The sequence below is a fragment of the Oncorhynchus kisutch genome, linkage group LG30 (genome assembly GCF_002021735.2).
Source record: "Oncorhynchus kisutch isolate 150728-3 linkage group LG30, Okis_V2, whole genome shotgun sequence".
NCBI classification, from domain to species: Eukaryota; Metazoa; Chordata; class Actinopteri; order Salmoniformes; family Salmonidae; genus Oncorhynchus; species Oncorhynchus kisutch.
In genome coordinates, this window is record NC_034203.2 from 47,856,539 (window position 1) to 47,882,318 (window position 25,780).

General features: G+C 49.9%; 1 protein-coding gene across 7 annotated transcripts in view; it reads left to right on the forward strand.

The window, feature by feature from the left end:
* The window catches only part of LOC109882229 (casein kinase I), a 79,136-nt gene that overhangs the window by 50,004 nt on the left and 3,352 nt on the right, over positions 1 to 25,780 (forward strand). For 2 of the 7 annotated variants that reach the window (XM_031810965.1, XM_031810964.1), the window contains exons 5-11: positions 1,741 to 1,975; positions 4,658 to 4,743; positions 7,094 to 7,178; positions 7,971 to 8,119; positions 14,894 to 14,977; positions 15,416 to 15,643; positions 23,810 to 23,911. In XM_031810965.1, coding sequence (XP_031666825.1) covers positions 1,741 to 1,975; positions 4,658 to 4,743; positions 7,094 to 7,178; positions 7,971 to 8,119; positions 14,894 to 14,977; positions 15,416 to 15,643; positions 23,810 to 23,911 — 969 coding nt within the window. The remainder of the gene's footprint in view (positions 1 to 1,740; positions 1,976 to 4,657; positions 4,744 to 7,093; positions 7,179 to 7,970; positions 8,120 to 14,893; positions 14,978 to 15,415; positions 15,644 to 23,809; positions 23,912 to 25,780) is intronic. The other 5 variants (XM_031810966.1, XM_031810969.1, XM_031810968.1 and 2 more) reach the window with 5 other exon arrangements.

The window sequence follows — 25,780 nt, forward strand, 5'->3', positions numbered from 1 at the left end:
TCAGTAATAGTTTAGTTTCTTATCAATCTCCTGGTCAGTAATAGTTTAGTTTCTTATAGAGCTCCTGGTCAGTAATAGTTTAGTTTCTTATCAATCTCCTGGTCAGTAATAGTTTAGTTTCTTATAGAGCTCCTGGTCAGTAATAGTTTAGTTTCTTATAGAGCTCCTGGTCAGTAATAGTTTAGTTTCTTATAGAGCTCCTGGTCAGTAATAGTTTAGTTTCTTATAGAGCTCCTGGTCAGTAATAGTTTAGTTTCTTATAGAGCTCCTGGTCAGTAATAGTTTAGTTTCTTATCGATCTCCTGGTCAGTAATAGTTTAGTTTCTTATAGAGCTCCTGGTCAGTAATAGTTTAGTTTCTTATAGAGCTCCTGGTCAGTAATAGTTTAGTTTCTTATAGAGCTCCTGGTCAGTAATAGTTTAGTTTCTTATCAATCTCCTGGTCAGTAATAGTTTAGTTTCTTATAGAGCTCCTGGTCAGTAACTGTGGAGTCCAATGGATTTTGATTGTCCTTTATAGCTTTTTCTAATCTATTCCACTTCTCATGAGTTTGGCGTTGTTCTGCATTTGTGTCAATTTGAACGGTGTTGTAGAGCGTTTTAAAATGGGTTGTCCATATGTCACCATTTTGTATCGCTAATTCCTATTGTTTAGATTTGTTTCGTTTTTTCCAATTTTGCCAGAAGTTGTGTGTCTTTATGGACTCCTCAATTAGTGTCAGCTGCTTGCTGTTGTACTGTGCTTTTTTGGTTCAGAGTGTTACATTTATAGAGTTTTAAAGTCTCACAGTAATGAAGGTGTAATTCACCATTATTTGAGTCTCTGCGCTTTTGGTTGGACAGTGTTCTAAGTTTATTCCTTATAATTTTACAATCTGCATCAAACCAGTTGTCATTTGTGGTCTTTTTTGTTTTGTTTTTTATCAATTTCAGTTGTGCTTCTTTTGCTGTTTGCCTGAATATATATATAGTTTATGTTTTGTACTGATAGATTGATGTCTTGTACTGTGGGACTGTTGAAGGAATTCTAAATTCCTCTGTTTTAATTCCCAATCAAAATTAAACACTCTGTCAATGCATTAAGGGTTTGTAAGACCCTTTATTTTATAAGAATGGACAGAGCCCCCGTCTGAAAAGCCAGGTAACAGCCTTTAATTCAAGAGAGTACTGCCTTTCATACACATTTTACCACAGGTTATAAACTGAAAATGACGTCAGCGTTTTCTAAATGTTCTATCTCTTCATGACACTGGTAGAGAGGCCCTATAGTTCTCAAGCCTTCCCTCCTCACCTGAAGCCAAGGTCAGTCAGTGTAGATAGCATTCTAGACAGTCTGGAGATAGTCTGTCCCTGCCATCTGGAGATAGTTTATTCATTTGTACCAAGGCATTGTTCTAAACTCCTGACTATATTATATACAATTGGGAATGGGAGCAAGAGAGACTATTCATACATGTCCAGTACATGATAGCATTTGGACTAGTCAGTCCTGATTGAAATGTACACATAATTAGTCATCATTGATAAACATTCCCTTAACAGGGACAGTGAGTGACAATGTCAGCCTTACACCACGTCTCCTGCAGAATGATGATGTCAACATCTTTCAAATGTTTGTTGAACTCCAGTGCCAAACTTGTCAGTCCAAAGGTTGATGAGTTTAGGCCCTGAATGTTCCACATGCCAACTGATAATGATTTCATGTTGCAAAGAGGACCTCTTTCTCTCCCCCCTCTCCCAGATCACGCGGATGGAGTTTGTCCACACCAGGAGTCTGATCTACCGGGACGTGAAGCCAGAGAACTTCCTGGTTGGCCGGCCCGGCAGCAAGCGGCAGCACACAATCCACATCATAGACTTTGGCCTGGCCAAAGAGTACATCGACCCTGAGACCAAGAAACACATCCCTTACAGGGAGCACAAGAGCCTGACGGGCACCGCACGTTACATGAGCATCAATACTCACCTGGGCAAAGGTAAACAGCCTGATGGCACCGCACGTTACATGAGCATCAATACTCACCTGGGCAAAGGTAAACAGCCTGATGGCACCGCACGTTACATGAGCATCAATACTCACCTGGGAAAAGGTAAACAGCCTGACAGGCACCACACCCTACATGAGCATCAATACTCACCTGGGCAAAGCTAAACAGCCTGATGGCACCACACCCTACATGAGCATCAATACTCACCTGGACAAAGGTAAACAGCCTGACGGCACCACACCCTACATGAGCATCAATACTCACCTGGGCAAAGGTAAACAGCCTGACGGGCACCACACCCTACATGAGCATCAATACTCACCTGGGCAAAGGTAAACAGCCTGACGGCACCACACCCTACATGAGCATCAATACTCACCTGGGCAAAGGTAAACAGCCTGACGGGCACCACACCCTACATGAGCATCAATAATCACCTGGGCAAAGGTAAACAGCCTGACGGCACCACACCCTACATGAGCATCAATACTCACCTGGGCAAAGGTACGTAGCCTGATTTGATGTACTCTGTATGATCCAGGTGATGCCATTGATAAAATATAGTTGACCAGAAAGACCCAAAAAGACACATGACAAAGATGGAGGAAGAAGAGTGTTTCCGATGACATCATTAGTGTGCATCATGTGATAAAAAAAAAAAACAATTACCAGGAGGCATTGCCTTCTGATTGGTAGACGATGTCATTGGAAACACTTATCATCTTCCTGAAATATATTTCACTACAAAAAAAATAGAAATGCTCCATTTTCACATGTTGATGTTGGGGCGGTGCTGGAGAGGATATGAAGGTATCCCTTTAAGCCTGAATTCATTCGTCCTGTTTAAATCAGTGGATGTCCTCGTTGAAATCTCCAATCCAATCCCGTATTAGTCTGTCATGTTACTTTTGGAGGTGACAGGAAGTCGATCCAAAGTGCTGCTAGTCCAGGGGGAACCCTGAGATAACAGGGCGTTTTGCTACACCAGTCTTTTGACTCAGGGTGGATAGTTATGGAGCTGTTTTCTGGATTAGTCCATCTGCTTCAACAGGTGGGATTGGTCAGCATCTGCTATCAGAGCAGCTAACCGATCGCTGCAGCTGTACATAGTCCATCTGCTTCAACAGGTGGGATTGGTCAGCATCCGCTATCAGAGCAGCTAACCGATCGCTGCAGCTGTACATAGTCCATCTGCTTCAACAGTTGGGATTGGTCAGCATCCGCTATCAGAGCAGCTAACCGATCGCTGCAGCTGTACATAGTCCATCTAATCTTACCTACCTCATCCCCATATTGTTCTTATTTACTTTGCTGCTCTTTTGCACACCAGTATCTCTACTTGCACATCATCATCTGCTCATCTATCACTCCAGTGTTAATCTGCTAAATTGTAATTACTCTGCTAATATGGTCTATTGCCTTACCACCTCATGCCTTTACACACACTGTAAATATACTTTATTTTTCTTCTCTTTGTACGTTTGTTTATTCCATGTGTAACTCTGTTGTTGTGTCGCACTGCTTTGCTTTATCTTGGCCAGTTGTAAATGAGAGCTTGTTCTCAACTGGCCTACCTGGTTAAATAAAGGTGTTCTCAACTGGCCTACCTGGTTAAATAAAGTTGAAATATATAGAAAAATAAAACAATTCTGTGATTTTCTCTTAGTTAGAACTGATTTGTTCCTGTGTTTGAAATGGGCTTGTGTGTGTGTCTCTGAAACTGTGTTTGAAATGGGCTTGTGTGTGTGTCTCTGAAACTGTGTTTGAAATGGGCTTGTGTGTGTGTCTCTGAAACTGTGTTTGAAATGGGCTTGTGTGTGTGTCTCTGAAACTGTGTTTGAAATGGGCTTGTGTGTGTGTCTCTGAAACTGTGTTTGAAATGGGCTTGTGTGTGTGTCTCTGAAACTGTGTTTGAAATGGGCTTGTGTGTGTGTCTCTGAAACTGTGTTTGAAATGGGCTTGTGTGTGTGTCTCTGAAACTGTGTTTGAAATGGGCTTGTGTGTGTGTCTCTGAAACTGTGTTTGAAATGGGCTTGTGTGTGTGTCTCTGAAACTGTGTTTGAAATGGGCTTGTGTGTGTGTCTCTGAAACTGTGTTTGAAATGGGCTTGTGTGTGTGTCTCTGAAACTGTGTTTGAAATGGGCTTGTGTGTGTGTCTCTGAAACTGTGTTTGAAATGGGCTTGTGTGTGTGTCTCTGAAACTGTGTTTGAAATGGGCTTGTGTGTGTGTCTCTGAAACTATGTTTGAAATGGGCTTGTGTGTGTGTCTCTGAAACTGTGTTTGAAATGGGCTTGTGTGTGTGTCTCTGAAACTGTGTTTGAAATGGGCTTGTGTGTGTGTCTCTGAAACTGTGTTTGAAATGGGCTTGTGTGTGTGTCTCTGAAACTGTGTTTGAAATGGGCTTGTGTGTGTGTCTCTGAAACTGTGTTTGAAATGGGCTTGTGTGTGTGTCTCCGAAACTGTGTTTGAAATGGGCTTGTGTGTGTGTCTCTGAAACTGTGTTTGAAATGGGCTTGTGTGTGTGTCTCTGAAACTGTGTTTGAAATGGGCTTGTGTGTGTGTCTCTGAAACTGTGTTTGAAATGGGCTTGTGTGTGTGTCTCTGAAACTGTGTTTGAAATGGGCTTGTGTGTGTGTCTCTGAAACTGTGTTTGTTTCCTGTCTCTGCAGAACAAAGCAGGAGAGATGACCTGGAAGCTCTAGGTCACATGTTCATGTACTTCCTGCGAGGCAGTCTGCCCTGGCAAGGCCTGAAGGTAGGAACAAACACACCTTAAGGTTAGGAACTAATGTAATTTCACACACACTACACTAAATAATTCCCATATGTTATTAGTTGATTACAGGTCCAGCTAGTTACTGTTGATGAAAGGTCCAGCTAGTTACTGTTGATTATAGGTCCAGCTAGTTACTGTTGATTACAGGTCCAGCTAGTTACTGTTGATTATAGGTCCAGCTAGTTACTGTTGATTATAGGTCCAGCTAGTTACTGTTGATTATAGGTCTAGCTAGTTACTGTTGATTATAGGTCTAGCTAGTTACTGTTGATTACAGGTCCAGCTAGTTACTGTTGATTATAGGTCCAGCTAGTTACTGTTGATTACAGGTCCAGCTAGTTACTGTTGATTTACAGGTCCAGCTAGTTACTGTTGATTACAGGTCCAGCTAGTTACTGTTGATTACAGGTCCAGCTAGTTACTGTTGATTTAAAGGTCCAGCTAGTTACTGTTGATTACAGGTCCAGCTAGTTACTGTTGATTATAGGTCCAGCTAGTTACTGTTGATTATAGGTCCAGCTAGTTACTGTTGATTATAGGTCTAGCTAGTTACTGTTGATTATAGGTCTAGCTAGTTACTGTTGATTACAGGTCCAGCTAGTTACTGTTGATTAAAAGGTCCAGCTAGTTACTGTTGATTACAGGTCCAGCTAGTTACTGTTGATTAAGGGTCCAGCTAGTTACTGTTGATTTAAAGGTCTAGCTAGTTACTGTTGATTACAGGTCCAGCTAGTTACTGTTGATTATAGGTCCAGCTAGTTACTGTTGATTACAGGTCCAGCTAGTTACTGTTGATTTACAGGTCCAGCTAGTTACTGTTGATTACAGGTCCAGCTAGTTACTGTTGATTACAGGTCCAGCTAGTTACTGTTGATTTAAAGGTCTAGCTAGTTACTGTTGATTTAAAGGTCTAGCTAGTTACTGTTGATTACAGGTCCAGCTAGTTACTGTTGATTACAGGTCCAGCTAGTTACTGTTGATTATAGGTCCAGCTAGTTACTGTTGATTACAGGTCCAGCTAGTTACTGTTGATTATAGGTCCAGCTAGTTACTGTTGATTATAGGTCCAGCTAGTTACTGTTGATTACAGGTCCAGCTAGTTACTGTTGATTACAGGTCCAGCTAGTTACTGTTGATTATAGGTCCAGCTAGTTACTGTTGATTACAGGTCCAGCTAGTTACTGTTGATTATAGGTCCAGCTAGTTACTGTTGATTACAGGTCCAGCTAGTTACTGTTGATTATAGGTCCAGCTAGTTACTGTTGATTACAGGTCCAGCTAGTTACTGTTGATTATAGGTCCAGCTAGTTACTGTTGATTATAGGTCTAGCTAGTTACTGTTGATTACAGGTCCAGCTAGTTACTGTTGATTACAGTTCCAGCTAGTTACTGTTGATTTAAAGGTCCAGCTAGTTACTGTTGATTACAGGTCCAGCTAGTTACTGTTGATTACAGGTCCAGCTAGTTACTGTTGATTACAGGTCCAGCTAGTTACTGTTGATTACAGGTCCAGCTAGTTACTGTTGATTATAGGTCCAGCTAGTTACTGTTGATTATAGGTCCAGCTAGTTACTGTTGATTATAGGTCCAGCTAGTTACTGTTGATTATAGGTCTAGCTAGTTACTGTTGATTACAGGTCCAGCTAGTTACTGTTGATTACAGGTCCAGCTAGTTACTGTTGATTACAGGTCCAGCTAGATACTGTTGATTACAGGTCCAGCTAGTTACTGTTGATTACAGGTCCAGCTAGTTACTGTTGATTATAGGTCCAGCTAGTTACTGTTGATTATAGGTCCAGCTAGTTACTGTTGATTAAAGGTCCAGCTAGTTACTGTTGATTACAGGTCCAGCTAGTTACTGTTGATTACAGGTCCAGCTAGTTACTGTTGATTACAGGTCCAGCTAGTTACTGTTGATTACAGGTCCAGCTAGTTACTGTTGATTACAGGTCCAGCTAGTTACTGTTGATTACAGGTCCAGCTAGTTACTGTTGATTACAGGTCCAGCTAGTTACTGTTGATTACAGGTCCAGCTAGTCTGTCCTTATCAGTTCAGACAGACCCACAGCCGTCAGTCACATGTCTCTATGCACATCACTAACTGAACACGCTGACCGTCGTACTTCACATGACATTGTTCAGAGAGAGAGAAAGTTGTCTGTTGTGTGAAACCTATATCAAAGTTAGCCATCACAATTCCCTGATTGGTCGGTTTACCCTTTAACACTTCTGGTATTTCATTCCAGAATTAAAAATTCCGGACAGGCAATGAAGTCTGTCTCTCTTTCTGTGTGTCTCTCTCTCTCTCCCTCTCTCCCTGTCCCCCCAGGCAGACACTCTGAAGGAGCGCTATCAGAAGATAGGTGACACCAAGAGAGCCACGCCCATCGAGGTGCTATGTGAGAGTTTCCCAGGTCTGTATATCTGTCTTCCTGAAATACAACAGTTACTGAACAGTATTATTAGGTACACCCATCTAGTACGGGATCGGAACCCCCTTTGCCTCTAGACGTTGTTCAGTTGGTATCAAGGGACCTAACGTGTGCCAGGAAAACATTCCCCACACCGTTACACCACCGCCACCAGCCTGTACCATTGACACCAGGCAGAACGGGGACATGGAGTCATCCTCCTGATGCCAAATCCTGACTCTGCCATCAGCATGACCCAACAGGAACCAGGATTCGTTAGACCAGGCCATGTTTTTCCACTCCTGAATTGTCCAGGGTTGGTGATGGCGTTGCCCACTGGAGCCGAGTCTTCTCATTATGATAGGAGTGGAACCCGGTGTGGTCGTCTGCTGTCTTATCATATCCATGACAAGGATCAGAGAGTTCTGTTGGAGAAGCTGTTCTGCACACCACTGTTGTACTGCGCCATTCTCCTTCAACCTCTCGTCAACGAAGATGTTTTCGCCCACAAGACTGCCGCTGACTGGAGGTTTGTTTGTTTGTTGCACTATTCCCTATAAACCCTAGACGATGTCGCGCGTGAGAAGCCCAGGAGGTCAGCGGCCCTTTTTTTTTTTTTTTTTTTACCTGCTCCCAACATGTGGAAATGATTTGGAATGAGTGAACACTACCTCTACAGACTAACCTGAACCAGAAGGCCTTTCATCACCATGACAACGAGGTGTTTTCTTTCCTATCTGAATGAATAGAACAGGTTTGATCCTACCTGAATGTAACGTGTGTGTCTCCCTGTAGAAGAGATGGCCACCTACCTGCGTTATGTGCGGCGCCTGGATTTCTTTGAGAAGCCGGACTACGACTACTTACGCAAACTCTTCACCGACCTCTTCGATAGGAACGGCTACGTCTTTGATTACGAGTACGACTGGGTCGGCAAGCCACTGGTCAGTCCCTAGTATTACCCCTCAGTCCTAACCCTAGTATTACCCCTCAGTCCTAACCCTAGTATTACCCCTCAGTCCTAACCCTAGTATTACCCCTCAGTCCTAACCCTAGTATTACCCCTCAGTCCTAACCCTAGTATTACCCCTCAGTCCTAACGCTAACCCCTCAGTCCTAACGCTAACCCCTCAGTCCTAGCCCTAGTATTACCCCTCAGTCCTAGCCCTAGTATTACCCCTCAGTCCTAACCCTAACCCCTCAGTCCTAACGCTAACCCCTCAGTCCTAACCCTAGTATTACCCCTCAGTCCTAACCCTAGTATTACCCCTCAGTCCTAACCCTAGTATTACCCCTCAGTCCTAACCCTAGTATTACCCCTCAGTCCTAACCCTAGTATTACCCCTCAGTCCTAACCCTAGTATTACCCCTCAGTCCTAACCCTAGTATTACCCCTCAGTCCTAACCCTAGTATTACCCCTCAGTCCTAACCCTAGTATTGCCCCTCAGTCCTAACCCTAGTATTACCCCTCAGTCCTAACCCTAGTATTACCCCTCAGTCCTAACCCTAGAATTACCCCTCAGTCCTAACCCTAGTATTACCCCTCAGTCCTAACCCTAGTATTACCCCCTCAGTCCTAACCCTAGTATTACCCCTCAGTCCTAACCCTAGTATTACCCCTCAGTCCTAACCCTAGTATTACCCCTCAGTCCTAACCCTAGTATTACCCCTCAGTCCTAACCCTAGTATTACCCCTCAGTCCTAACCCTAGTATTACCCCTCAGTCCTATCCCTAGTATTACCCCTCAGTCCTAACCCTGGTATTACCCCTCAGTCCTAACCCTGGTATTACCCCTCAGTCCTAACCCTAGTATTACCCCTCAGTCCTACCCCTCAGTCCTAACCCTTGTATTACCCCTCAGTCCTAACCCTAACCCCTCAGTCCTAACCCTAGTATTACCCTCAGTCCTAACGCTAACCCCTCAGTCCTAACCCTAGTATTACCCCTCAGTCCTAACCCTAGTATTACCCCTCAGTCCTAACCCTAGTATTACCCCTCAGTCCTAACCCTAGTATTACCCCTCAGTCCTAACCCTAGTATTACCCCTCAGTCCTAACCCTAGTATTACCCCTCAGTCCTAACCCTAGTATTACCCCTCAGTCCTAACCCTAGTATTACCCCTCAGTCCTAACGCTAACCCCTCAGTCCTAACGCTAACCCCTCAGTCCTAACCCTAGTATTACCCCTCAGTCCTAACCCTAGTATTACCCCTCAGTCCTAACGCTAACCCCTCAGTCCTAACCCTAGTATTACCCCTCAGTCCTAACCCTAGTATTACCCCTCAGTCCTAACGCTAACCCCTCAGTCCTAGCCCTAGTATTACCCCTCAGTCCTAACCCTAACCCCTCAGTCCTAACCCTAGTATTACCCCTCAGTCCTAACCCTAGTATTACCCCTGAGTCCTAACCCTAGTATTACCCCTCAGTCCTAACCCTAGTATTACCCCTCAGTCCTAACCCTAGTATTACCCCTCAGTCCTAGCCCTAGTATTACCCCTCAGTCCTAACCCTGGTATTACCCCTCAGTCCTAACCCTGGTATTACCCCTCAGTCCTAACCCTAACCCCTCAGTCCTAACCCTGGTATTACCCCTCAGTCCTAACCCTGGTATTACCCCTCAGTCCTAACCCTAGTATTACCCCTCAGTCCTAACCCTAGTATTACCCCTCAGTCCTAACCCTAGTATTACCCCTCAGTCCTAACCCTAGTATTACCTACCCCTCAGTCCTAACCCTAGTATTACCCCTCAGTCCTAACCCTAGTATTACCCCTCAGTCCTAACCCTAGTATTACCCCTCAGTCCTAACCCTAACCCCTCAGTCCTAACCCTAACCCCTCAGTCCTAACCCTAGTATTACCCCTCAGTCTTAACCCTAACCCTAGTATTACCCCTCAGTCCTAACCCTAGTATTACCCCTCAGTCCTAACCCTAGTATTACCCTCAGTCCTAACCCTGGTATTACCCCTCAGTCCTAACTCTGGTATTACCCCTCAGTCCTAACCCTAGTATTACCCCTCAGTCCTAACCCTAACCCCTCAGTCCTAACCCTTGTATTACCCCTCAGTCCTAACCCTAACCCCTCAGTCCTAACCCTAACCCCTCAGTCCTGACCCTAGTATTACCCCTCAGTCCTAACGCTAACCCCTCAGTCCTAACCCTAGTATTACCCCTCAGTCCTAACGCTAACCCCTCAGTCCTAACCCTAGTATTACCCCTCAGTCCTAACCCTAGTATTACCCCTCAGTCCTAACCCTAACCCCTCAGTCCTAACCCTAGTATTACCCCTCAGTCCTAACCCTAGTATTACCCCTGAGTCCTAACCCTAGTATTACCCCTCAGTCCTAACCCTAGTATTACCCCTCAGTCCTAACCCTAGTATTACCCCTCAGTCCTAACCCGAGTAGTACCCTCAGTCCTAGCCCTAGTATTACCCCTCAGTCCTAACCCTGGTATACCCCTCAGTCCTAACCCTGGTATTACCCCTCAGTCCTAACCCTGGTATTACCCCTCAGTCCTAACCCTGGTATTACCCCTCAGTCCTAACCCTGGTATTACCCCTCAGTCCTAACCCTAGTATTACCCCTCAGTCCTAACCCTAGTATTACCCCTCAGTCCTAACCCTAGTATTACCCCTCAGTCCTAACCCTAGTATTACCCCTCAGTCCTAACCCTAGTATTACCCCTCAGTCCTAACCCTAGTATTACCCCTCAGTCCTAACCCTAGTATTACCCCTCAGTCCTAACCCTAGTATTACCCCTCAGTCTTAACCCTAACCCCTCAGTCCTAACCCTAGTATTACCCCTCAGTCCTAACCCTAGTATTACCCCTCAGTCCTAACCCTGGTATTACCCCTCAGTCCTAACCCTGGTATTACCCCTCAGTCCTAACCCTGGTATTAACCCTCAGTCCTAACCCTAGTATTACCCCTCAGTCCTAACCCTAACCCCTCAGTCCTAACCCTTGTATTACCCTCAGTCCTAACCCTAACCCCTCAGTCCTAACCCTAGTATTACCCCTCAGTCCTAACCCTAGTATTACCCCTCAGTCCTAACGCTAACCCCTCAGTCCTAACCCTAACCCCTCAGTCCTAACCCTAACCCCTCAGTCCTAACCCTAACCCCTCAGTCCTAACCCTAGTATTACCCCTCAGTCCTAACGCTAACCCCTCAGTCCTAGCCCTAGTATTACCCCTCAGTCCTAACCCTAGTATTACCCCTCAGTCCTAACCCTAGTATTACCCCTCAGTCCTAACCCTAGTATTACCCCTCAGTCCTAACCCTAGTATTACCCCTCAGTCCTAACCCTAGTATTACCCCTCAGTCCTAACCCTAGTATTACCCCTCAGTCCTAACCCTAGTATTACCCCTCAGTCCTAACCCTGGTATTACCCCTCAGTCCTAACTCTGGTATTACCCCTCAGTCCTAACCTAACCCCTCAGTCCTAACCCTTGTATTACCCCTCAGTCCTAACCCTAACCCCTCAGTCCTAACCCTAACCCCTCAGTCCTAACCCTAGTATTACCCCTCAGTCCTAACGCTAACCCCTCAGTCCTAATGCTAACCCCTCAGTCCTAACCCTAGTAGTACCCCTCAGTCCTAACGCTAACCCCTCAGTCCTAACCCTAGTATTACCCCTCAGTCCTAACCCTAGTATTACCCCTCAGTCCTAACGCTAACCCCTCAGTCCTACCCTAACCCCTCAGTCCTAACCCTAGTATTACCCCTCAGTCCTAACCCTAGTATTACCCCTGAGTCCTAACCCTAGTATTACCCCTCAGTCCTAACCCTAGTATTACCCCTCAGTCCTAACCCTAGTATTACCCCTCAGTCCTAACCCTAGTATTACCCCTCAGTCCTAGCCCTAGTATTACCCCTCAGTCCTAACCCTGGTATTACCCCTCAGTCCTAACCCTGGTATTACCCCTCAGTCCTAACCCTAACCCCTCAGTCCTAACCCTGGTATTACCCCTCAGTCCTAACCCTAGTATTACCCTCAGTCCTAACCCTAGTATTACCCCTCAGTCCTAACCCTAGTATTACCCCTCAGTCCTAACCCTGGTATACCCCTCAGTCCTACCCATGTATTACCCTCAGTCCTAACCCTAGTATACCCCTCAGTCCGTAACGCTAACCCCTCAGTCCTAGCCCTAGTATTACCCCTCAGTCCTAACGCTAAACCCTCATCCTAACCCTAGTATTACCCCTCAGTCCTAACCCTAGTATTACCCCTCAGTCCTAACCCTAGTATTACCCCTCAGTCCTAGCCCTAGTATTACCCCTCAGCCAACCATAGTATTACCCTCCAGTCCTAACCCAGTATTAACCCCTCAGTCCTAACCCTTAGTACCCCTCAGTCCTAACCCTAGTATTACCCCTCAGTCCTATAACCCTAGTATTACCCCTCAGTCCTAACCCTAGTATTACCCCTCAGTCCTAACCCTAACCCCTCAGTCCTAACCCTAGTATTACCCCTCAGTCCTAACCATAACCCCTCAGTCCTAACCCTAGTATTACCCACTCAGTCCTAACCCTAGTATTACCACTCAGTCCTAACCCTAGTTTTACCCCTCAGTTCCTAACCCTAGTTTTACCCCTCAGTCCTAACCCTAGTATTACCCCTCAGTCCTAACCCTAGTATTACCCTCAGTCCTAACCCTAGTATTACCCCTCAGTCCTAACCCTAGTATTACCCCTCAGTCCTAACCCTAGTATTACCCCTCAGTCCTAACCCTAACCCCTCAGTCCTAAACCCTATCCCCTCAGTTCCTAACCCTAACCCCTCAGTCCTAACCCTAACCCCTCAGTCCTAACCCTAGTATTACCCCTCAGTCCTAACGCTAACCCCTCAGTCCTAACCCTAGTATTACCCCTCAGTCCTAACCCCTAGTATTACTCCTCAGTCCTAGCCCTATATTACCCCTCAGTCCTAACCCTGGTATTACCCCTCAGTCTAACCCTAACCCCTCAGTCCTAACCCTAGTATTACCCCTCAGTCCTAACCCGAACCCCTCAGTCCTAACCCTAGTATTACCCCTGTCCTAACCCTAGTATTACCCCTCAGTCCTAACCCTAGTATTACCCCTCAGTCCTAACCTGGTATTACCCCTCAGTCCTAACCCTAACCCCTCAGTCCTAACCCTTGTATTACCCCTCAGTCCTACCCTAACCCCTCAGTCCTAACCCTAGTATTACCCTCAGTCCTAACCCTAACCCTAACCCCTCAGTCCTAACCCTTGTATTACCCCTCAGTCCTAACCCTAGTATTACCCCTCAGTCCTAACCCTAGTATTACCCCTCAGTCCTAACCCTAGTATTACCCCTCAGTCCTAACCCTAGTATTACCCCTCAGTCCTAACCCTAGTATTACCCCTCAGTCCTAACCCTAGTATTACCCCTCAGTCCTAAACCCTAGTATTACCCCTCAGTCCTAACCCTAGTATTACCCCTTCAGTCCTAACCCTAGTATTACCCCTCAGTTCCTAACGCCTAAAGTATACCCCTCAGTCCTTAACCCTAGTATTACCCCTCAGTCCTACCCTAACCCCTCAGTTCTAACCCTAGTATTACCCCTCAGTCCTAACCCTAACCCCTCAGTCCTAACCCTAGTATTACCCCTCAGTCCTAACCCTAGTATTACCCCTCAGTCCTACCCTAGTATTACCCCTAAGTTCTAACCCTAGTATTACCCCTCACTTCTAACCCTAGTATTACCCCTCACTTCTAACCCTAGTATTACCCTCACTTCTAACCCTAGTATTACCCCTCACTTCTAACCCTAGCCCCTCAGTTCTAACCCTAGCCCCTCAGTTCTAACCCTAGCCCCTCAGTTCTAACCCTAACCACTCAGTCCTAACCCTAGTATTACCCCTCAGTTCTAACCCTAGCCCCTCAGTCCTAACCCTTTATTTTATTTTATTTTTTTTTATTTCACCTTTATTTAACCAGGTAGGCTAGTTGAGAACAAGTTCTCATTTGCAACTGCGACCTGGCCAAGATAAAGCATAGCAGTGTGAGCATACAACAAAGAGTTACACATGGAGTAAACAATTAACAAGTCAATAACACAGTAGAAAACGAAGGGGGGGTCTATATACAATGTGTGCAAAAGGCATGAGGAGGTAGGCAAATAATTACAATTTTGCAGATTAACACTGGAGTGATAAAAGATCAGATGGTCATGTACAGGTAGAGATATTGGTGTGCAGAAGAGCAGAAAAGTAAATAAACCCTAGCCTCTCAGTTCTAACCCTAGCCTCTCAGTTCTAACCCTAGCCCCTCAGTTCTAACCCTAGCCCCTCAGTTCTAACCCTAGCCTCTCAGTTCTAACCCTAGCCTCTCAGTTCTAACCCTAGCCTCTCAGTTCTAACCCTAGCCCCTCAGTATTACTGTAGTATTACCCCTCAGTTCTAACCCTAGCCTCTCAGTTCTAACCCTAGCCCCTCAGTATTACTGTAGTATTACCCCTCAGTCCTAACCCTAGCCCCTCAGTCCTAACCCTAGCCCCTCAGTCCTAACCCTAGCCTCTCAGTTCTAACCCTAGCCTCTCAGTTCTAACCCTAGCCCCTCAGTCCTAACCCTAGCCCCTCAGTTCTAACCCTAGCCTCTCAGTTCTAACCCTAGTATTACCCCTCAGTCCTAACGCTAACCTGTGACTCCTCCTCAGCCCACTCCTATTGGCCCTTTAGTTAATGATGACCTTTAACCTCTGTCCTCAGCCCACTCCTATTGGTCCAGTCCCCAGTGAGCCCCTCCTACAGTCCAGCAGCAGAGACAAAGCAGCGCAGCAGACCAAAAACCAGGTAGGACACACACTGAACACACACACAAACATACACTGAACACACACACAAACATACACTGAACACACAAATTTCACAAATGTCATTCAGCATTAGCAGAATTTACGATGTTCCAATTTGGCAGCTTCTTACTAACTAACTGTAGCCTCGTCCCAGATATGTAGCCTGGGTCCCAGATCTGTAGCCTGGGTCCCAGATCTGTAGCCTGGGTCCCAGATCTGTAGCCTGGGTCCCAGATCTGTAGCCTGGGTCCCAGATCTGTTGGTGCTTTTGCCTACTCCTACTCTGTCAAGCCAAACAGTTTGTCACAACAGTTCCATAAGGAGTTGGCAAGAGAGCAATAACAGACAGGTATCCAGGCTCTATTAAAGAAACTAGAAACAGACTGGTATCCAGGCTAAACTAACTGTATAACTGGCCTTACTCATCAAACCACAGATTGCCACTGACAATGCCACCAGACCCACCAACCGAAGCCAGTCTCATAACAGCAGCACCAGACCCACCAACCGAAGCCAGTCTCATAGCAGCAGCTTGTTCAGTCTCAGCTCACACCAGTGGCTTCTACAGCCGCTTGTGTTTCTTCATGTCACACGAGTAGTCTTCTGTCGTGCACTCCTCCTCACGTGCACTCTTTTCTTCCCCCGTCACCGCACCGTCCCTCAGGTCTGTCTGTCCTCCGGTAAGCAGTGTCTAAGTAGCTGCCTAACTGCTGACCGGGAGAGAGATTGTTTAAACGCTGTTTTTCTGTTTCTTTCCTCCTCCACCATCTCCTCCTTCACCATCTCCTCCTCCACCATCTCCTCCTCCACCATCTCCTCCCTCTACTTCCTCCTCCACCATCTCCTCCTCCACCATCTCCTCCTCCACCATCTCCTCCTCCACCATTTCCTCCTCCCCATCCCCTCCCCTACTTCCTCCTCCACCATCTCCTCCCTCTACTTCCTTCCCTCCCTTCCTCCTCCATCTCTCCTCCACCATCCTCCCTCTACTTCCTCCTCCCCATCTCCTCCTCCCATCTCCTCCTTTACTTCCTCCACCATCTCCTCCTCCACCATCTCCTCCTCCACCATCTCCTCCCTCTACTTCCTCTCACCATCTCCTCCTCCCCATCTCTCCTCCACCATCTCCTCCCTCTACTTCCTCCTCCACCATCTCCTCCTCCACCATCTCCTCCCTCTACTTCCTCCTCCCACCATATCCTCCTCCCCCATCTCCTCCCTCTACTTCCTCCCTCACCATCTCCTCCTCATCTACTCCTCCCCACCATCTCCTCCTCCACCATCTCCTCCCTCTACTTCCTCCCTCACCATCTCCTCCTCCACCATCTCCTCCCTCTACTTCCTCCCTCACCATCTCCTCCTTCACCATTTCTTCCCTCTACTTCCTCCCTCACCATCTCCTCCTTCACCATCTCCTCCCTCTACTTCCTCCCTCACCATCTCCTCCTCCACCATCTCCTCCCTCTACTTCCTCCCTCTACTTCCTCCTCCACCATCTCCTCCTTCAACCATTTTCCTTCTCCTCTACTTCCTCCCTCACCATCTCCTCCCTCACCATCTCCTCCTCCACCATCTCCTCCTCCACCATCTCCTCCTCCACCATCTCCTCCTCCACCATCTCCTCCTCCACCATCTCCTCCCTCTACTTCCTCCCTCACCATCTCCTCCTCCCACCATCTCCTCCTCCACCATCTCCTCCCTCTACTTCCTCCCTCACCATCTCCTCCTCCACCATCTCCCTCCTCCACCATCTCCTCCTCCCACCATCTCCTCCCTCACCATCACCTCCTCCACCATCTCCTCCCTCTACTTCCTCCCTCACCATCTCCTCTCCACCATCTCCTCCCTACTACTTCCTCCCTCACCATCTCCTCCTTCACCATCTCACCCTTACCATCTCCTCCCTCTACTTCCTCCTCCACATCTCCTCCTCCACCATCTCCTCCTTCACCATCTCCTTCCCTCTACTTCCTCCCTCACCATCTCCTCCTCCACCATCTCCTCCTCCACCATCTCCTCCTTCACCATCTCCTCCTTCACCATCTCCTCCCTCTACTTCCTCCTCACCATCTCCTCCTCTCCCACCATCTCCTCCTCACCATCTCCTCCTCCACCATTCCTCCTTCACCATCTCCTCCCTCACCATCTCCTCCTCCACCATCTCCTCCTTCACCATCTCCTCCCTCTACTTTCCTCCTCCACCATCTCCTCCTCCACCATCTCCTCCTTCACCATCTCCTCCCTCTACCATCTCCTCCTTCACCATCTCCTCCCTCTACTTCCCTCCCTCACCATCGGGCCTCTCCTACTTCCTCACTCACCCATCTCCTCCACCATCTCCTCCCTCTACTTCCTCCCTCACCATCTCCTCCTTCACCATCTCCTCCCTCTACTTTCCTCCTTCACCATCTCCTCCCTCTACTTCTCCCTCACCATCTCCTCCTCCCTACTTCCTCCCTCACCATCTCCTCCTCCACCATCTCCTCCTTCACCATCTCCTCCCTCTACTTCCTCCCTCACCATCTCCTCCCTCTACTTCCTCGCCTCCACCATCTCCTCCTCCACCATCTCCTCCCTCTACTTCCTCCCTCACCATCTCCTCCTCCACCATCTCCTCCCTCTACTTCCTCCCTCACCATCTCCTCCTTCACCATTTCTTCCCTCTATTCCTCCCTCACCATCTCCTCCTTCACCATCTCCTCCCTCTACTTCCTCCTCCACCATCTCACTCCTCCACCATCTCCTCCCTCTACTTCCTCCCTCACCATCTTCCTCCTCCACCATCTCCTCCCTCTACTTCCTCCCTCACCATCTCCTCCTCCACCATCTCCTCCCTCTACTCCTCCCTCACCATCTCCTCCTCCACCATCTCCTCCCTCTACTTCCTCCCCTCACCATCTCCTCCTCCACCATCTCCTCCCTCTACTTCCTCCCTCACCATCTCCTCCTCCACCATCTCCTCCCTCTACTTCCTCCCCTCACCATCTCCTCCCTCTACTTCCTCCCTCTACTTCCTCCTCCCACCATCTCCTCCTTCACCATTTCTTCCCTCTACTTCCTCCCTCACCATCTCCGCCCTCACCATCTCCTCCTCCACCATCTCCTCCTCCACCATCTCCTCCTCCACCATCTCCTCCCTCTACTTCCTCCCTCACATCTCCTCCTTCACCATCTCACCCTTACCATCTCCTCCCTCTACTTCCTCCCTCACATCTCCTCCTCCACCATCTCCTCCTTCACCATCTCCTCCCTCTACTTCCTCCCTCACCATCTCCTCCTTCACCATCTCCTCCTCTACTTCCTCCCCTCACCATCTCCTCCTCCACATCTCCTCCTTCACCATCTCCTCCTTCACCATCTCCTCCTTCACCATCTCCTCCCTCTACTTCCGCCTCACCATCTCCTCCTTCACCATCTCCTCCTCCTCTACTTCCTCCCTCACCATCTCTCCTTCCCATCTCCTCCTCTACTTCCTCCTCCACCATCTCCTCCTTCACCATATCCTCCCTCTACTTCCTCCTCACCATCTCCTCCCTCTACTTCCTCCCTCACCATCTCCTCCTCCTACTTCCTCCCTCACCATCTCTCCTCCACCATCTCCTCCTTCACCATCTCCTCCCTCTACTTCCTCCTCCACCATCTCCTCCTTCACCATCTCCTCCCTCTACTTCCTCCCTCACCATCTCCTCCTCTACTTCCTCCCCACCATTCCTCCCTCACATCTCTCCTCCACCATCTCCTCCCCTACTTCCTCCTCACCATCTCCTCCTTCACCATCTCCTCCCTCACCATCTCCTCCCTCTACTTCCTCCTCCACCATCTCCTCCACCATCTCCCCCTCTACTTCTCCTCCACATCTCCTCCTCAACATCTCCTCCCCTACTTCCTCCCTCACCATCTCCTCCCTCTACTTCCTCCTCCACCATCTCCTCCTCCACCATCTCCTCCCTCTACTCCTCCCTCACCATCTCCTCCTCCACCATCTCCTCCCTCTACTTCCTCCCTCACCCATCCTCCTTCACCATTTCTCCCTCTACTTCCACCCTCACCATCTCCTCCTTCACCATCTCCTCCTCTACTTCCTCCCTCACCATCTCCTCCTCCACCATCTCCTCCCTCTACTTCCTCCCTCTACTTCCTCCTCCACCATCTCCTCCTTCACCATTTCTTCCTCTACTTCCTCCCTCACCATCTCCTCCTCACCATCCTCCTCACACCATCTCCTCCTCCACCATCTCCTCCTCCACATCTCCTCCTCCACCATCTCCTCCCTCTACTTCCTCCCTCACCATCTCCTCCTCCACCATCTCCTCCTCCACCATCTCCTCCCTCTACTCCTCCCTCACCATCTCCTCCTCCACCATCTCTCCTCCACCATCTCCTCCCTCACCATCACTCCTCCCCTCTCCTCCCTCTACTTCCTCCCTCACCATCTCCTCCTCCACATCTCCTCCCTCGACTTCCTCCCTCACATCTCCTCCTTCACCATTCACCCTTTACCAACTCCTCCCTCTACTTCCTCCTCCACATCTCCTCCTCACCATCTCTACTTCACCATCTCTCCTCTACTTCTCCCCACCATCTCCTCCTCCACCCATCCTCCTTCACCATCTCCTCCTTCACCATCTCCTCCTTCACCATCTCCTCCCTCTACTTCCTCCCTCACCATCTCCTCCTCCACCATCTCCTCATCACCATCTCCTCCTCCACCATCTCCTCCTCCCATCTTCTTCCTCCTTCACCATCTCCTCCCTCACCATCTCCTCCTCCACCATCTCCTCCTTCACCATCTCCTCCCTCTACTTTCCTCCTCCACCATCTCCCTCCTCCACCATCTCCTCCTTCACCATCTCCTCCCTCTACCATCTCCTCCTTCACCATCTCCTCCCTCTACTTCCTCCCTCACCATCTCCTCCTCCTACTTTCCTCCCTCACCATCTCCTCCACCATCTCCTCCCTCTACTTCCTCCCTCACCATCTCCTCCCTCTACTTCCTCCTTCACCATCTCCTCCCTCTACTTTCCTCCCTCACCATCTCCTCCTCCTACTTCCTCCCTCACCATCTCCTCCTCCACCATCTCCTCCTTCACCATCTCCTCCCTCTACTTCCTCCCTCACCATCTCCTCCCTCTACTTCCTCCTCCACCATCTCCTCCTCCACCATCTCCTCCCTCTACTTCCTCCCTCACCATCTCCTCCTCCACCATCTCCTCCCTCTACTTCCTCCCTCACCATCTCCTCCTTCACCATTTCTTCCCTCTACTTCCTCCCTCACCATCTCCTCCTTCACCATCTCCTCCCTCTACTTCCTCCTCCACCATCTCCTCCTCCACCATCTCCTCCCTCTACTTCCTCCCTCACCATCTCCTCCCTCCACCATCTCCTCCCTCTACTTCCTCCCTCACCATCTCCTCCTCCACCATCTCCTCCCTCTACTTCCTCCCTCACCATCTCCTCCTCCACCATCTCCTCCCTCTACTTCCTCCCTCACCATCTCCTCCTCCACCATCTCCTCCCTCTACTTCCTCCCTCACCATCTCCTCCCTCTACTTCCTCCCTCTACTTCCTCCTCCACCATCTACTCCTTCACCATTTCTTCCCTCTACTTCCTCCCTCACCATCTCCTCCCTCACCATCTCCTCCTCCACCATCTCCTCCTCCACCATCTCCTCCTCCACCATCTCCTCCCTCTACTTCCTCCCTCACCATCTCCTCCTCCACCATCTCCTCCCTCTACTTCCTCCCTCAACCATCTCCTCCTTCACCATCTCACCCTTTACCATCTCCTCCCTCTACTTCCTCCCTCACCATCTCCTCCTCCACCATCTCCTCCTCCACCATCTCCTCCTTCACCATCTCCTCCCTCTACTTCCTCCCTCACCATCTCCTCCTTCACCATCTCCTCCCTCTACTTCCTCCCTCACCATCTCCTCCTCCACCATCTCCTCCTTCACCATCTCCTCCTTCACCATCTCCTCCTTCACCATCTTCTCCCTCTACTTCCTCCCTCACCATCTCCTCCTTCACCATCTCCTCCCTCTACTTCCTCCCTCACCATCTCCTCCTTCACCATCTCCTCCCTCTACTTCCTCCTCCACCATCTCCTCCTTCACCATCTCCTCCCTCTACTTCCTCCCTCACCATCTCCTCCCTCTACTTCCTCCCTCACCATCTCCTCCTCCTACTTCCTCCCTCACCATCTCCTCCTCCACCATCTCCTCCTTCACCATCTCCTCCCTCTACTTCCTCCTCCACCATCTCCTCCTTCACCATCTCCTCCCTCTACTTCCTCCCTCACCATCTCCTCCCTCTACTTCCTCCCTCACCATCTCCTCCCTCACCATCTCCTCCTTCACCATCTCCTCCCTCTACTTCCTCCCTCACCATCTCCTCCTTCACCATCTCCTCCCTCACCAATCTCCTCCCTCTACTTCCTCCCTCACCATCTCCTCCTTCACCATCTCCTCCCTCTACTTCCTCCTCCACCATCTCCTCCTTCACCATCTCCTCCCTCTACTTCCTCCCTCACCATCTCCTCCTCCACCATCTCCTCCCTCTACTTCCTCCCTCTACTTCCTCCCTCACCATCTCCTCCTCCACCATCTCCTCCTTCACCATCTCCTCCCTCTACTTCCTCCCTCACCATCTCCTCCTCCTCCATCTCCTCCTCCACCATCTCCTCCTTCACCATCTCCTCCCTCTACTTCCTCCCTCACCATCTCCTCCTCCTCCATCTCCTCCTCCACCATCTCCTCCTTCACCATCTCCTCCCTCTACTTCCTCCCTCACCATCTCCTCCTTCACCATCTCCTCCCTCTACTTCCTCCCTCACCATCTCCTCCCTCTACTTCCGCCCTCACCATCTCACCCTTCACCATCTCCTCCTTCACCATCTCCTCCCTCTACTTCCTCCCTCACCATCTCCTCCTTCACCATCTCCTCCTTCACCATCTCCTCCCTCTACTTCCTCCCTCACCATCTCCTCCTCCTCCATCTCCTCCTCCACCATCTCCTCCTTCACCATCTCCTCCCTCTACTTCCTCCCTCACCATCTCCTCCTTCACCATCTCCTCCCTCTACTTCCTCCCTCACCATCTCATCCTTCACCATCTCCTCCCTCTACTTCCTCCCTCACCATCTCCTCCTTCACCATCTCCTCCCTCTACTTCCTCCCTCACCATCTCCTCCTTCACCATCTCCTCCCTCTACCTCCTCCCTCACCATCTCCTCCTTCACCATCTCCTCCTTCACCATCTCCTCCTTCACCATCTCCTCCCTCTACTTCCTCCCTCACCATCTCCTCCTTCACCATCTCCTCCCTCTACTTCCTCCCTCACCATCTCCTCCTTCACCATCTCCTCCCTCTACTTCCTCCCTCACCTCACCATCTCCTCCTTCACCACTTCCTCCCTCTACTTCCTCCCTCACCATCTCCTCCCTCTACTTCCTCCCTCACCGTCTCCTCCTTCACCATCTCCTCCTTCACCATCTCCTCCCTCTACTTCCTCCCTCACCATCTCCTCCTTCACCATCTCCTCCCTCACCTCACCATCTCCTCCTTCACCATCTCCTCCTTCACCATCTCCTCCCTCTACCTCCTCCCTCACCATCTCCTCCTTCACCATCTCCTCCCTCTACTTCCTCCCTCACCATCTCCTCCTTCACCATCTCCTCCCTCTACTTCCTCCCTCTCCATCTCCTCCTTCACCATCTCTTCCTTCACCATCTCTCCTCCCTCTACTTCCTCCCTCACCATCTCCTCCTTCACCATCTCCTCCTTCACCATCTCCTCCCTCTACTTCCTCCCTCACCATCTCCTCCTTTACCATCTCCTCCCTCTACTTCCTCCTCCACCATCTCCTCCTTCACCATCTCCTCCCTCACCATCTCCTCCCTCACCATCTCCCCCCTCACCATCTCCTCCCTCACCATCTCCTCCCTCACCATCTCCTCCCTCACCATCTCCTCCCTCACCACCTCTTCCCTCACCACCTCTTCCCTCACCACCTCCTCCCTCTACTTCCTCCTCCACCATCTCCTCCTTTACCATCTCCTCCCTCTACTTCCTCCCTCACCATCTCCTCCCTCTACTTCCTCCCTCACCATCTCCTCCCTCACCATATCCTCCCTCTACTTCCTCCCTCACCATCTCCTCCCTCACCATCTCCTCCCTCTACTTACTCCCTCACCATCTCCTCCTTCACCATCTCCTCCCTCTACTTCCTCCCTCACCATCTCCCCTTCACCATCTCCTCCCTCTACTTCCTCCCTCACCATCTCCTCCCTCACCATCTCCTCCCTCACCATCTCCTCCCTCACCATCTCCTCCCTCACCATCTCCTCCCTCTACTTCCTCCTCCTCCACCATCTCCTCCTTTACCATCTCCCTCTACTTCCTCCTCCTCCACCATCTCCTCCTTTACCATCTCCTCCCTCTACTTCCTCCCTCACCATCTCCTCCCTCTACTTCCTCCCTCACCATCTCATCCCTCTACTTTCTCCCTCACCATCTCCTCCTTCACCATCTCCTCCCTCTACTTTCTCCCTCACCATCTCCTCCCTCTACTTCCTCCTTCACCATCTCATCCCCCTACTTTCTCCCTCACCATCTCCTCCTTCACCATCTCATCCCCCTACTTCCTCCCTCACCATCTCCTCCCTCTACTTCCTCCTTCACCATCTCCTCCCTCTACTTCCTTCTTCACCATCTCTTCCTTCACCATCTCCTCCCTCTACTTCCTCCCTCACCATCTCCCCCTTCACCATCTCCTCCCTCTACTTTCTCCTTCACCATCTCCTCCATCTACTTCCTCCTTTGCTGTCGTGCCAGTCGCCAGAACCCAAAGGAAGTGATTCCCAGCCCACTCCAGTGACCAATAGGGAGCTGCTGGGGTCCCATCTAACAGCTGATAGGCTGGGGGGCTCTGTCCAGGTACTGGGATGTGGGCGTCGCCCCGCAATGTTCAACACTCTGTCTCTTGTCTCTTGTTTTCTTTCTCTTTCTCCTTGTTTTTCCTCCTAGCTCTCTTTCTGCAGCACTAGTCTCTGCTCACTTTTTTCTTTCTCCAACTCATTCTCCTTACCCACTTTTCCCCTCACATTGTGCACACTTCATACTAGGCTTATATCCTACCGGGTCCGAGGGACTAACTGTATCCAACCGGGTCCGAGGGACTAACTGTATCCTACCGGGTCCGAGGGACTAACTGTATCCTACCGGGTCCGGGGGACTACCTGTATCCTACCGGGTCCGAGGGACTAACTGTATCCTACCGGGTTCGAGGGACTAACTGTATCCTACCGGGGCCGGGGGACTAACTGTATCCTACCGGGGCCGGGGGACTAACTGTATGCTACCGGGGCCGGGGGACTGACTGTACCCTACCGGGGCCGAGGGACTGACTGACTGTATCCTACCGGGGCCGAGGGACTGACTGACTGTATCCTACCGGGGCCGAGGGACTGACTGACTGTATCCTACCGGGGCCGAGGGACTGACTGACTGTATCCTACCGGGGCAGAGGGACTGACTGACTGTATCCTACCGGGTCCGAGGGACTGACTGACTGTATCCTACCGGGGCCGAGGGACTGACTGACTGTATCCTACCGGGGCCGAGGGACTGACTGACTGTATCCTACCGGGGCCGAGGGACTGACTGACTGTATCCTACCGGGGCCGAGGGACTGACTGTATCCTACCGGGCCGAGGGACTAACTGTATCCTACCGGGTCGAGGGACTAATAATGCTACCGGGGCCGAGGGACTAATAATGCTACCGGGGCGAGGGACTAATAATGCTACCGGGCCGAGGGACTAACTAACTGTATCCTACCGGGGCCGAGGGACTAATAATGCTACTGGGCCGAGGGACTAACTAACGGTATCCTACCGGGGCCGAGGGACTAATAATGCTACTGGGGCGAGGGACTAATAATGCTACTGGGCCGAGGGACTAACTAACTGTATCCTACCGGGGCCGAGGGACTAATAATGCTACTGGGGCGAGGGACTAATAATGCTACTGGGGCAAGGGACTAATAATGCTACCGGGGCCGAGGGACTAATAATGCTACCGGGGCCGAGGGACTAATAATTCTACCGGGGCAAGGGACTAATAATGCTACCGGGGCCGAGGGACTAATAATGCTACCGGGGCCGAGGGACTAATAATGCTACCAGGGCCGAGGGACTAATAATGCTACCGGGGTCGAGGGACTAATAATGCTACCGGGGTCGAGGAACTAATAATGCTACCGGGGTCGAGGGACTAATAATGCTACCGGGGCCGAGGGACTAATAATGCTACCGGGCCGAGGGACTAATAATGCTACCGGGGCCGAGGGACTAATAATGCTACCGGGGCCGAGGGACTAATAATGCTACCGGGGCCGAGGGACTAATAATGCTACTGGCTCGAGGGACTAATAATGCTACTGGCTCGAGGGACTAATAATGCTACTGGGGCGAGGGTCTAACTCTATCCTACTGGGGTCGAGGGACTAATAATGCTACCGGGGTCGAGGGACTAATAATGCTACCGGGGTCGAGGGACTAATAATGCTACCGGGGCCGAGGGACTAAAAATGCTACCGGGGCCGAGGGACTAATAATGCTACCGGGGCCGAGGGACTAATAATGCTACCGGGGCCGAGGGACTAATAATGCTACTGGGCCGAGGGACTAACTAACTGTATCCTTCCGGGGCCGAGGGACTAATAATGCTACTGGGGCGAGGGACTAATAATGCTACCGGGGGCAAGGGACTAATAATGCTACCGGGGCCGAGGGACTAATAATG